Source organism: Myotis lucifugus, unplaced genomic scaffold (assembly GCF_000147115.1).
Source record: "Myotis lucifugus unplaced genomic scaffold, Myoluc2.0 scaffold_620, whole genome shotgun sequence".
Lineage (NCBI taxonomy): Eukaryota > Metazoa > Chordata > Mammalia > Chiroptera > Vespertilionidae > Myotis > Myotis lucifugus.
This window is the reverse complement of record NW_005871668.1, coordinates 316,016-330,113: the sequence shown is the minus strand read 5'-3', so window position 1 is coordinate 330,113 and position 14,098 is coordinate 316,016. Positions and strand designations below refer to the sequence as shown.

At 53.9% G+C, this 14,098-nt stretch overlaps 1 protein-coding gene across 1 annotated transcript in view; it reads right to left on the bottom strand.

Moving 5' to 3' along the window:
* LOC102427501 (collagen alpha-1(XXVII) chain) overlaps nucleotides 1-14,098 on the bottom strand; it is a gene marked incomplete at its 3' end in the record, with an annotated part of 129,398 nt that overhangs the window by 70,101 nt on the left and 45,199 nt on the right. Inside the window, exons 6-8 of the mRNA XM_014447154.2 lie at nucleotides 11,493-11,546; nucleotides 7,367-7,420; nucleotides 782-835 (exon numbers count right to left, since the gene is read on the bottom strand). Of these exons, the coding sequence (XP_014302640.2) occupies nucleotides 782-835; nucleotides 7,367-7,420; nucleotides 11,493-11,546 (162 nt within the window). The remainder of the gene's footprint in view (nucleotides 1-781; nucleotides 836-7,366; nucleotides 7,421-11,492; nucleotides 11,547-14,098) is intronic.

Genomic DNA, 14,098 nt, shown 5'->3' with positions numbered 1-14,098 from the left:
TACACCCAGGGTAATGGATGAAAAAGAGCATCAGTGAGGATGTGAAGGGGTGAGCCTCCTGTGACTCGGGGAAACCAAAGGGAGCTGCCACTTGTATGTGCCCCAGAGGCCGGGGTGGGAAGCAGTGTTCTGCCTGTCAGGAGGGCTCCTAGGCTGAGTCCAGAGGAAGGCAGACAGACTGGGGTGTTCCCTCCAGGATTTGGAGCTCTGAGACGCTGGGGGCCTTACCTGGAGTTCTGGGGTCCCCTGTTCCCAAGGGTCCTGCACTCCCTCCAGGTCCCTTGGTTAGTGGACGGGGTGACGCCTCAGGAAGAATGCTTGTGCTTTCTCTTCCACGGGGAAACCTCTGGTCTCATCGCCCTCCCCTGGCCCGTTCCCTTCCCCCCTCCTAGACGTTCACACACCTGTCTATTAACCTCGGAGGGGACTTTGAATGTCTTTTGGAAGCTTCCTGGGCATGTGCAACCAAGAAGCTTCTGGATGCCAAGGGTCACCTAGAAGGCCCTATGGAAAGCCATGCCGCGTATTGGACAAAAGGACATTCCCCAAGAACGTCCTAGGGAAACCTTCTGTGGGTGTTATTGGCTGCAACCCCAGAAGACAGTAGGAAATGGTGTTGGGCTTGGTGTGGGGAAAGGCGGAAGGACTTCAAGGTAAAAACCAAACCAGCGCCGACCTTTCCAGACTGTCAGGCAGCAGCCCAGGAGGGCTCCCCCAGGGCCCGGCGGTTTCCCTGCTGCTCACTCCCCCTGCCCTGAGCTCGGGGGCCCTGGAAACCTACCTTGGTCCCATCGTGGGCCTTTCCTGGTGAGAGCCCCGGGTCCCCTTTCTGTCCCTGAAACAAAAACAATTCCGCTGATGTCTCCCATACACTACTCTAAGCCCTGTCCCCCGCTTAAACACCCTCCCTCCACCCCCACTCACACACTCCACTACTCCAGACCCCAACACCTTCCACGCTCCCCACTGATGGCGTGACGACAAAGTCCCAACCCCTCCTCTGGCGTCCCAAGTCTTGGGTCCCCTGGTCCCAATCATCCTACCCAGATTTGACTCTCCTTCACCAGCCACACACACAGACAGGGTCGTCTCTGCCTTCCCCAGACCACAGCCCATTCCTCAGCCATGCTCTGCACTTCCCAGCTGCCAGGCCCTCGCACAGGCGGCCACTCCCACCTAGGAAACCATTCCACAGGCCTCATTAGCCAGACATAAACATTCTTCAAGATGCAGCTTGAGTGTCCTCCCCAGTCGGGGCCTGCGTACGGGTCGCACGACCTTGCACATGGGAGTTGCTAGGACTGCCTCCCAGGTGGCTCCCCTGGGCTCTCAGGGAGCTTCTGAGACCCAGACAAGAGACGCCCCTGGTTCCATTTCCAGTTCGCTCCCCTCAGCACTGTAAGTATCCAGGGTGGGTGCCGTCATACCCACTTGCATCTGTGTACAGCCCCTCAGAGTTCGCAATATCCCTCACCTCACTAGATTCTAACAGCCCAATGCAGTGGGCAGGGGCAGTGTTATCACCCCCATAACATATTCGGGAAAACGGAGGCCAAGAGAGAAGAAAGAGACAGTCCAGGCCCCGGGATGAGGTGCTGGCCAGCTAAGATGAGAGCCCTGAAGATGAGTTAGAACTGGTAGTATTTCAGGGAGAAACAGACCAGCAGCGGGTCCTCCGTCAGAGACAAGCACCCTTTGTGTTTAGATCTGGGAGTGTCCCCATTGCAGAGTCTGGCTCCTGAGAGCTGGGCCCAGAGAAAGGGCCAGTTCACCAGCTGCGTCTCCTACAGGCTGGAAAGAGCGCTCCTGGCTGTGGGCCCGCTCATTTGGCCCAACCTGGCTAAATTACTCAGCAAACAGCCCTTTGGAAAGTCGGTCCACCCTGATGTCACCTCCAAGAGCCCCTGAGCCTGTCCCTCACTCTCACTCCCACGCTCCCGCTCCCAGCTGGACCCTGAGTCAGAAGTCCTGGGGTGATTTCACTTCTCTGGGCCCTGTCTTCTCACCTTTAAAATGGGGGCTGTGCAGCACACACAAACAGGCATGCACACACGGACACACAAACAGGCATGCACACACGGGCACACACACATGCACAAGAGCACATACAGCTGCACACACACACACACTCTCACCCAGGTGCATGCACACACTTTACACACAGGCTCATGCATGCACATGCATGCCCATAGGCTCATGCCCACATGCTCATACACCTACACACAGGTACATATATGTGCCCTTGGCATTTGCACACACGGTCACATGTGCACATGGGTGCATGCACATACACACACTTGTACACACGCACATACACCTGCCAGCTTTCCAGGTTTCTTGGCAAGGAGCCAGTGAGATAATGAATGTGACACATGGGAGGGGTGGTTTGGCCAAGTTCAATTAATTCCCATTTGGTTCTTCTCTTTGTCAGAACCCAGACCTTCCAAATTCTGACTCAATCGCTCTTCTCAAGAAATCATTGCATTCCAAACTGGATAGGGCTCTACAGAGGGAAGGGAGCAGCCTTCTACTGCCCACCCACTCCGTGCCCAACACTGTGCCAGGCTCCATTAGTCCTCTTAACACGCCCCCCCCCGCCCCCCCCGTGATGCAACTCAGAAGCAGAACCAGGGTCAGAGAGGCTGCGTCACAGCCTGGGGTGACACGCAGGTGAGAGGCCAGGTCTTACTAGGTCTGACTCATCCCCCGTCTGTCTGAGTTTTCAGCTCTTGTTTATAAATGGGAAGCCTGGGTACTTCTCCCACACCCTCCAGCTGCCCCAGGCTGAAGGGCAGCCCCTCCCTGCTAGGACCCCAACCCTCTGTTCCCCTGGGCCCCTCCAGTCACTTCTGCAGAACCTGCCCTCGGGGATCTCACACTGCGGCTGCCCCTCACTGACACTCTCCCACCCTCTGCTGCTCACAAGCCCGACTCCACTACCTTTTATGTCCATGATGCAAGGCCAGGCCCAGGGCTCCCTGGGTTTCCAGTGGCCAAAAAAGGACAGTTACTCTCCCCACCCGCCCTTGCCCACCTCAGTCTACAGCTGGTAAAGGAGCTGGGCTTACAAAGCTTTCGGAGTGGGCCTCCAGGTATCCTATTCTGTCATTTTATAAAAGGGGAAACTGAGGCCCAAAGAGATGACGCCCTTGCTCCCTTGCCAGGGGCTCTTACTGGGGCATTTTAGTTATTTATGGGATTCTCTGTGGGTTGTCAGCAGCAGCACAGTGCTTGGAATATAATCCCCGCCTGAGGACAACATCCACAGGTACAGATCCTTATGGACCATCTACTGTGAGCCAAGTCCGGCAGTGACTGCAGGGAATACCACAGTGGGGAACGAGACACAGGGATCGCCCCTGGGACGCTCTTGAGGGAGAAGCCAGAGAGACGGGTAATGGTAATAATAAGCTCAGCATCTACCGAATACACGCCTAAGCTCTCCACACATAAATCTATGTGGTGGCAACTACCCCTCTCCCGATGTCACATAGGAGGAGACTAAGGCACAGAGAAGGTAAGTAACTTGTCTAAGGTCACACAGCTAGTAAGTGGGACTTAGACGCAGGCAACCTGGTTTCAGAGCTCAAGCTCTGAACATTTCAATACTCAGCAGATAACACGTAGAGTCCAGGAGGAAGTTGAGAACTGAGGGCTAAATCCCTAACAGGAGTTACAGCTAAGCTAAGGCTGGAGGAAGACGAGGAGGGAGCCAATGAAGTTAAAGCTCAAGAGATGCTCCAGGCACCTTGGTCAGGGGAAGGTGTGACTTCCACGATGGAAAAGGCTAGACATCTTCCCAGCCATACTCCTGCCAATTCCCCAGTAAGAGACATAAGGAAGATATAAACTTTAATTCATTGTTTACACCCTGGTGAGGACAAGAACCTGGTCACCAACCCAGCTCTCCAGTCCAAGAGCCTGTGTAACCTTGGACAAACTGCTTTTCTTCTCTGTGTAGGGAACTGCCTGGGCTCGTGAACAGAGCCTTGAACAACTAGAAGGTGGATGGGAAGGCGAATCCTAAATACAAACACAGTAGGAATGGGAACTGTGTTGAGCCCCTGTCCTGTGGGTAGGGTGGGAGGTGAAGAGATCTGATCTAGCCGCAGGCCTGGAACCTCCTCTGAAGATTCACTGGACTTTCCACTATCACTACTACTATTTTGTGTGTTTAGAGTTCTGACCAATGCAATAAGGCAGGAAAAACAAATAAGACTACTAACCTTTGAGGAAAAGGAGACAAAAATATTTCCTTCTTTGCAAAAAAATAAAAGATGAGTGCCTGTCTAGAAAAATCTAGGAGAACTAACTGAAATACTGTCAGAATTAATAAGATAATTCAGTAAAAAGCATGTTTATAAAATAAACACAAAAAGTGCAAAAATACAAAAGTCAACAGTTCTCTTCAATAGCTGAGAGCCAAGATAGAAAATATAATGAGGAAGATATTCCATTCATAACAACAACAAAATATAAAATTCCCAACTATAAACTTAATAAGAATTGTGCAGGGCTTATGCAATAAAAACAATAAAAGTTACTAAGAGACATTTAAAAAAACTCAACTAAATGGGAAGACTTAATATTTTAAAGATGTTGATTCTTCATAAATTAATATGCACATTTAATATAATTCCAATAAAACCCCAAGAGGGTTTTATAAGGAAATTATTAAGAGGAGCATACTAAAGTACATCTGACAGAATAAATAGCCAGAAATATTTTAAAAGAACAGGGGCGGGAAGACACACAGTATAAAGACAGTAAATGTCATAATATAAAATGGCACTTTACTAACATAAAAATATAAATAGCAATGAAACATACTTCAGTGGACTGAAACAGACTCTGATCTATCATACAGTAATGAGTGGAGGAAAGTTTATTTAATAAACGGTTAACTATTGGAGGGAAAATAAAGTTAGAGCCCTACCTCATATTGTCCTCTTATTGAAAATCAATTCCAGATGGTTTAAACTTTTTTAGTACAAATGATATTATGAAATAACTAGAAATATAAGTGAATACCTATCTGATCTTAGGATGGGAAAGAAATGTGTAAGAATAAAAGTAAATAACCATGCATTTCACATATGGTGGAGCCCTCTCCAAACTGACATGTTTTAAGTTCCTAATCAGTGTTAGCGATTATTGTTAGTAAAATATATATATAAAAAACACTTTGATTTGTGAAAATCATCATGAATACTCTTAGCAGGCAAACAGTAAATTAGAAAATATTTATAAGGTAGATGAACTCTTAATAATCTTAATATATAAACATAATTTCTACAAACCATCAGCCAGGCCCTGCTTCCCGAGCTGCCTGAGTAGCCTTTACAAACCTCATCTGATCGTGTCACTTCTGCTGCAAATCTTTGCATGGCTTCCTGCTGCTCTTTGGATAAAGTCCAAAAGTCTTACCACCACCTACAGGCCTGCTGCCCTCCGCAGCCTTCTCCTGCCCCTTTGCCTAGTTACCTGCAGCACTTCAGACCTCAGTTCAACCTCCCCATCCTCTGGGAAGACCTGTCTCACCTCCCAGACCAGACAGATACATTCCTGAGCAAACCTGGCCATTCAAAACAGCTGCTGATCTCAGCATCCTGGTGTACCCCATGACCTGGGAGACCTGAGGCTGCTACAAAGCAGAAGTCTCCCAAGGAGGTCCCCTCTGGAGCGGAGAAGCAGGTCCTCCCAGGGGACAGTGTCTTCATCTGCTGGAGCCTCAGTTTCCCCATCCGTAAATGGGTACAGTATCTCCACCCACCTCATAGATCTTTGTGGGGATCAATTGAGATAAGCTACATAAAGAGTGTGTGCAGTGTTCAGTGCACAGTAAGGGCCCAATATATGGTAGATATTATCATCAGTGTTTGCCTTGTTAAAACCCAGAGCCCCTCTGGGCAGCTGCTAGGCGCTGGGCATCTGATGCTCCCATGCACACCTTCCAAGGAAGGACCCAGCCCAGCCTGGCCATAGAGTCATGGACCCACAGGGGCTGAGGCTGGTGCTCCTGCACCAGCATTCTGGTGCCATATGTTCACATATCCAGGTCTACCTGTGTATGACCTTTGCCCCAAACTCCCCGACAAGCTGGGAGCCAGAGTTCTGCTCCAGGAGTCAGGACTGGCCTCCAGAGGCAGCCAGCTGTCACTCACTGCCCAACCTGGGTTAATCAGTTAATGGCTGACTTCAGCCACTCAACCTTGACAGTAGGGTTAACAAAGAATGACCTTGCACCAGAGAGGTTCTTCACCTGGCCGCCCCTAGATGATAGTCTGGGCTGAGCGGCGTCCTAACCAGGAGTCCCTCTGCCCTTCCCAGCCTGCCCTGAGCTGCTTCAGCCCGGTCGCTGAGCTCTTGGCTTCCCTGGCCTTGCATCTTCCTCCCCCTCCTCCCATTGCCCCGGCCATTCCTCCACACTTCTCCCTGTGACCTAAATTTCACTGGTCTGGCACTCCTCTTGGCGCCCTCGCTTCTCACTCCACCCACCGCCCTGACAACCCTGTTCTCCCACCACACCCCAGGAATGGACCCAGGCTCCCCAGGCTGGAATTCCCCACAGCCCTCGGAGCACCAGTCACTCTGGTCTCTGTGGGCTCATCTAGAAGTTAACCGGGCCATTTCCAGCAGCTCCCTGGGGAAGGTGGCATCTGTGTGCCAGCCATCCCCCAAGGTCCTATCGCCAGCTCAGAACTTTCCTGAGTCTTAGAGTGTTTTTTGTCCATGAATCGTCTCCACCTGGCTGGACTACAGGTTCCAAACACAACATCATCTTCGTCCTTCTCCCTGGTTCCCAGGTTCCGTCTCTAACACCGGGGAGCCACGACCTCTCACCTCTCATCCAGTCCTCCCTACTCTATTTCCGCATTGTGAATACACCCACTCCCCCTCCCCCCACGGCCCCAAGCTGGCCCAGGCTAGCCTCCTCTCTCCCCTGGACCACCAGGTCTCTCTGCCTCTGCTCTGGTCCCCATCCCAGTCCCTCTTCCACATGTCATCCAGGGATCTTCCTCACACACGATCTTCCCACACCCCTCCCCAGCTCAAAAGCGGACCTGCGTCCCCTGGTCAGACACTCCGGGCCCTCCCTCTTTAGCATCAAATGATCTTTCCTCCTACGCCCTTTGAGGGCTCTGGGTTCCAGGGGTCCTTCCCTCCGAAGTCCCTCCAACCAGAGGCTAAGCTCCTCACTCCTCACTGTGTCCCCAGCCTGGCACAAGGCCTGGCGCTCAGGGAGTGCCGGGGGCCGGTGGAGCCGAGGACCTCCCACCAGGAGCCCCTAGGAAACGCTCCAATGTGGGCCTCACTTCAGCACCCACTCCATGGCCCAATCTCAGATCCCACAGCAAATACTCACTTTGGCTCCGGGAGGGCCGGGGAGGCCTGGATTTCCGTGAGGCCCAGGAGGACCCTGAAAAAGAAGTAAACACAGAGGTGAGGGGAGCCGGGGCCCTTCCACTTCCTACAGCAGTGCCTTCTCCCCTCACCACGTCGGAGCAGCATTGCTCCTGGGGTCTCACCTCAGGGCTCAGCCTGAACCAGGCAGAGGCTGGGCAGGGAGAATGTTTGAGAGGGGCCCCTACGTCTTCTCTCTCCACCAAGTCTGCACAGCATTGCGACGGGCCGCCTGGATGCCTGGCCCTGTGCTAAGCACTTTCCACTCACGATCCCATTTTACCCACTAACCCACGAGGTCGGGGCTATCATTATTCCTATTTTGGAGACGAGGAAGCTGGTGTTCAGAGGTTTATCACTTTCTCAGGTCACCCAGCTGCTCAGGGACAAGAGCTAGATCTCAACCTCAGATGTGACTTCAGAGGACAAGCCCTTAACAGCTGAATTTTACCCCCTTTTTCTATCCAGCTGGCTGCCTCAGCCCTTCCCAGCTGGCTTCCTCGAGCTCCAAGCACACTCAGCTGTTTGCTTCCCTGCTCTGGGCCCGGGACTTTCTCCCCTCACCGCCTCTGCCATGTTGTTCCCATCATCTGGCATGCCTATGCCATCCAACCCCTCCAGCTGAAACCCAACCCATCCTTCAAGACCTGGCTCAAAGGCCACCTCCTCCCGGGAGCCTTTGGGGACTCCTCCTGCCTAAAGGACACATCCACCCTTCAGCCTCCAGCTGGACTGTTGTATGAGCCCTTGGAGTTGAGGGTTCAATGAAGGGCATCCTGAGCCTCTTTGGACCAAAGGCACAGCCCCCCTGTGGCCACAGAGTCAGCGCTCCCCCTTGGATTCCTACAGGCTCCGAGCTTACAGCGCCCTCCAGGGTCCACGGAACAGCTGGGAAGCCTGGGCCCAGAGAGTCAAAGAGTCTTGGCCAACGTCACACAGTAGAGTCGTGGCCAAGCGAGGGCCGGAACCAGGCCCGTTGGCCTCAAGTCCAGGGCTTATTCATGGCACTGGATTTTCCCAGGCCATATCCAAATCCGCTACAGCAGCTGGGTCCAGTTACGTCCACTTTCTCCAGCAAGGGCCTGGACTACAGCCTTGCAGCCCAGTGATAAAAACAGGGCCCCAGGAGTCAGGTAATTCCTGAGGGTCTTTGTCCGGGAGGCATACTCTGGGACGATGGGGGTGGGGAGAGGCACCTCAAGAGGCCCCACCGTGCCCCCCACCGCACCAGCCTCCAGACACACTGCCCTGTCCCTGCCCCCTCTTGACCCATCTGGCTGGCTGTGTATGAACTCGCTGCCTTCCTCCCTGTCCGAGGCCAACCTCCCAGCTGCAGCCTGTCACATTCCAACCGAGGCACCTCCCTCTTCCTCGATGTCTGAACTGGAACTCTCCCCGTCTCTGAAAACATCTAGAAAGAACGGTGTTTAGAAGCTCACTAAGCCTGGGGGGCTTATCACGGTGTCAGGGATGAGGCTCCCTCTACAACAATCAGTCCCTCCCAACATCCTACCTAATACTGTCTGCTGGCACCGGCTAGGACCACTCTGAGCCTCCCCGCCCCCAGCCTCAGGCTCCCGTCTGTTCCATCAATGACCGGGACCCAGCTGTCTCTAAGGAATCTGGAAGACTCCGATGTTCATCCCAGCCCAGGCTCCTGGGGTCTAACCTCCGACCTCAGCCTGAACTGGGCAACGGTTGGGTGGGGGGAATGTTTTAGGAGGGGCCCCTGACCAGCACCCCAGAACCAGGCGTGAGCCATGCGAGGTCAAGGGTGGCTACTTCTCCCCAGTTGTGCCCCTAGCAGCTCCAAAGATGGTGGGTTGGAGCACTCAGCTACCCCCGCTCTGCAGCTCGTGAAGGTGGGGGCTTCCTGCTTCCCTGCCCCCACCTCCCCACCCCTCTCCAGCCACGGCCTTGCTTAGAAACGAAGCACATAGTTGAGTGGGAGCCAAGCAGACCGATTCTATAAATGCTGCAGCCCAGAAAGGCGGGTGGGGGCAGGGCCCAGGGATTCCCCAACGTCCCTCCCTGGATGGGCGGATGGTGGATGGGCGGATGGTGGATGGGCGGATGGGCTGCGGGACTATGTGAAGGTGGGAAGGGGCATGCCACTGACCTCAGATGAGGCCCCACCCTCCCCTAAACCCCAGAGCCACCATCTGTGCCGAGGAGCTGGGATTGTTTAATCCCAGCATTCTATCATCTTTGGAATTTTATGATCTATGGAATTTGTAGTCTAGAAACAGAACGATGAGGGGTGTGTTGGGGGGGTGGGTGCTGGGGCATACGAGAGACAGAGGATGTCAGGAGAGTCATTCACTCACTTGTGGGATTTCAGAGCTGGGAGGAACCTTAGGAATGCCTCACTACGATCCCATGTTTTATAGATGGGACAACTAAGGCCCAGAGAAGGGAAAGCACTTGGCTAAGATCACACAACTTCTTCGTGGAAATGTTCACGACTCCCAGACTAGAACTCATCAGCAACCATTTCCCAGCACCTGCTGCATGCAGGGCACTGTGCGAGGGGTCGTGGAAGGAAAAGAGGGTCAGCAGGCTGTCTCTGGCCCAGAGGGGCTCAGCCGAATAGATAGAAAATTAGCACCTGGATGGTTAAAACCACAGGCTCTGGACTCAGACCATCCGGGTTAAATCCCGGTTCTGGATTTACCTGATGTTTGACTTTATTCAAAGTCACCGGACCTTTCTGAGCCTCAGTTTCTTTACCTCTAAAATGTGGATAATATTGCTACTTATTTGTCAGGGCGGCTGGGAAGATGCAATGAGATCACACATATGCAGCTCAGTAAAGGGAGATCAGTGGTCGATGTGGGATTTGGAAAGTGATCCGTGCCATCCCCAGAGGGGAGGTCATCAGCAAAGGAGCTGGCGTGCGATCTGAGCCATGGATGGAGGAGGAGTTTGCAGAAGAGGGTGTGTCCGGCGGAGAGCACAGCCTGAGCAATAGCTCAGAGGCCGGAGGGCTCAGGAGGAGTACGGGGCAGGGGCAGGCTGCCTGCGCCTGGAATGCTAGGTCAGCGGGCCTCATCCTGGGCCCAGGCTGCAAGGTCAAGGCCAGCAGTGTCCATGACACCCCTGTGGTCCTAAGCTCTGGGCATGTGCTCCATGGAGACTCCAAATCCAGGAGGAAACGCTGCTGCTGACAGCAGATTCCAGAGCCCTGGGCCCGGGAGCACAGGGCCAGTTCTAGAGGGAACTAGGGCTCGAGTAATTGCATAACCAGAACCATCCGCTGGGCTCAGAGCTAAAAATATGCCCCAGGCAGCTACCTCTGCCTGGGCTTCGCCAGGCACCCAGCGTGGGAAAGGTTGATTCAGCCTGGGCACAGATGCCAGGCGCCATGGGTCTGAGTCCTCTTGGGAAGGGGGCAGATTCCCCTCCAAGAGGGAGGGCCCAGCATAGGGTTAAGAGCCTGGGTTCTAGTCCCAGCTCTGCCATTCATTAGATGCTTGGCTTCTTCATTCCTAAAAGGAGAGTGACCCTACTGACCCATGGCGGTCCTGGGGAAGAAGGGATCAGATAAGGCAGCATGAAGTGATGTGCCAGGCACATAGGAGCTATTTTTCACTCAGAGGCTTGGGCTAGCTCACATCAGCCACCTCGGCCCTGCCAAGCCACCCTCCAGCCTCCGGTGAACCTCTCAGCACTGGAGCTCACCTACTCCCTGGCATGGCCCATCTAGCAGCCTATGTCAGCATCCCCCCCACAGGATGGTCCTGTTGATATAGGAAGATGGGTGTAAGGGCCGTGTCCTCCCAAGTCAGCTTTCTTCCTGGACAAACACCAAAGCCCATTGGCTCAAGGGAAACCCCTTCTCCACCCCAGGCTGCAAGAGTCATACCTACAATAGGCCGGAGACCCTGTCCCATGCCATGTCTGTCCCATGCCATGTCTGTCCACATAGTGGCCCTAAGAGCCCTAGGTCCATTCCACTGGACAAAGTGGAAGGTGAGTGCCAGGGAAGGGCAGGGAGTAGCCTGAGGATACACAGCAGAGCTTGGACTCCAGGGCATGCAGGCCAGAGAGCCGACCAGGGCTCCACAGGATGGTGTGCGATCACTTACCCGAGGTCCCCGTGCACCGGGGGGTCCAGGGAGCCCAGGCAGCCCAGGGGGGCCCTGAAGAGAAAGCAATAGCATCAGTGACCAGTGGCATGATGAGAGAATGGGTGCAAGCATTCATTCGACAAACCTGCCGCAGAACTCTGCCCACGGCTAAGGAGCGTGGTTCCCTGAGGGCCCTGCCTGAGGAACTCCTGCTCTTCGGAGCTTCCGGGCCTTTGCTGCTGTGATTTCTCAGCCTTTTACACTCTCAGCTTTTATTATTCCGCTAACTTAGTTAGGCTGCCACCTTCTCCAGGAAACCTCCCCTGACCCCTCCTCCAATCTGGGCCATGGTTCCCTCTGTCCCTCTAGTTTAAAGGCCGCTATACTATTCAAGGAACTGTCTGCTTAGAAGCCTGTTTCTCCCACCAGACCCGAGTCTCCTCAAAGGAACTAATGGGATATGAGTCATCTCTCTCTGCCCAGGGCTCAGCCAAATGTTTGATAAAATAATACAGCAACAGACCTCTGAGCTCAGCCAAGTTGTCTGCAGAGGCAGAGCAGAGAAGGGACTTGCCCAAGGTCACACCAAGCATCTTCACACCACGGAGATGCAGTGGAGCATAAAGGGCAGACGCATCAGAAAGGCCTGGGTTCACGTCCCAGTGCTGCCACTTACCAGCTAGGTTTGGGCAAGTTCCTTAACCAGCCTATGCCTATAAAATGGGGACAAGAATACCCTCCTCACAGTATTATCTCGAGGATGAAATGCGAGGCAGTAAATGTGTGAGTAGGGTATTATTGTAAGCCACCGTCATTCAAATGTCTCATCTATTTCAGTGGCCACAGCCTGGCCCAGCCTTCATCACAGCCCCTTCTGCCTCTGCCTTCTCCCTGCCTCACCCTTCCCGCCTCTCCAGTCCTCCACACAGTCTGGGTTCACCTTCCCACGGGACGCCCCTGCTCAACAACACTTAATAGCTCCCCATTTCCTCTAGGAGAATGGCCTAACCCTGCCACGGGGTACTCAGGGAGCACCTGTGTGGCCTCACCCCTCTTTCCTTCACACAGGAAGGGGGACAGCCGGGCAGACTTACTACACCACGTGCTGGCCTTTGTGTAAATCCTGGTGTTGCCACTTGATACTGGAGACTCTGTGCAAGCCCTGCAGCCTGTCTGCTCTCCGCTGCTCCCCTTTGCAAAGCGCCCAATAGCGCCTGTCCCGTCTGCCCCGAAGGAGCGAGTGAGGATCAACCGAGTGCCTGCTCTGAAGGGCTGAACACGGAGCCTTCGGAGGAAGCCAGGCTTTCGAGGATGTGTGAGGCCTGGGGAATTCATTTGTTTCAAATAACCATCAACAGCAGAGATTCCAGGTTTCCTGCCCGGAGTTAAAATCAGTGTTGAAAACCCAGTCCGGTTTGGCTGGTAATTAATCCAGACCTCACGCTGGGCAGCCTCAGTGCACAGTGCTGGCCTGTGAACGCCACGTGCTTTCTCATCCATGAGTGAAAATCAGAAGACAGATCCAGACGGGCGGACGGGGGCCCCAGGGCCCCGGGGTCACTGAAAAGAGCTAGCACTTGCCGGAGGTCACACAAGAGTCCCCCCAGGGTGGAGAGAGGGGGACTCGTGTGTGATCTCAGGCAAGTTCCAGCCGTCTCTGAGCCTCCAAGCTGGCGACAGTCTCCCATGCAGAGCCCGGGGGTTGAAGGGACGGTCTCCAGTCCTAGGTCCAGTTCTGTAGGTTTGCGATCCAGGGCCAGTCTACTCCCTGCTGCTCCCCAGTGTAAGACTGGGGCCCTGGGTTCACACTGAGCATCCTCACTGACTAGGTCTGTGGCTCCGGGCAAGCCACTTCCAGTCTCCAAAGCTTCATTCCTTAACTACAAAATAAGATACAACAGCATCTAGCTGACAGATAATCTATAAAAAGTGCTAATCCCGGTGCCTGGCACACAGTGAACGCCCCAAAAGTTAGCTGTTGTTTCTGCAAAGCAAGCTGCTGGAACCTCCCCAGTGTGAAATTTTAAGCCACCCTCCTCGACATCTGTTTTTCAGGAAGAGCAAAGGATTTCCTTTCCTAGAAGGCCCTCCTTGGCCCTATTCTTTCACGCGACCCAGAGTTAAAGGGAAATGCAGGGGCTAGGGCTAAGCATTACTGTAGGTGTTGTTGTCATCACCAAGCCCCTTTAACAGATGAGAGATCAAAGAGAGGCTCAGAGAGGCAAAGCCACCTGCCCAAGGCTGCACAGCTAACAGGCAGAACCTGGATTCAACCCCAAACCACTTGACATGTTCTCCTCCCCTGCGCAACTTCCACGCAGAAAACCTTGGCCAGGTGTTCGGACTGGCTGTGCAAACGTGGATAATTCCCCTCCCTTCCGTGGGCATGTGTCAAATGAACATCCCGCAGGCTTCCCAACGCCGGCACTTCCTGAATTGCAGGGTGGTGGTGATTTCCTCCTCTAGGTTATCTAGCAGAAGAGGAAAAGTGAGACCATGCCCGTCTCCCAGAGAAGAAGGCAAGGCCCGGAGGGGTGAAGGGCTGGTGCAGGGCCCCAGGACGGGACAATCTGTGGGTGGAGTTCCCTCATGACCCTGGAGGGCTGCCACTGCAGAGGGCCTGG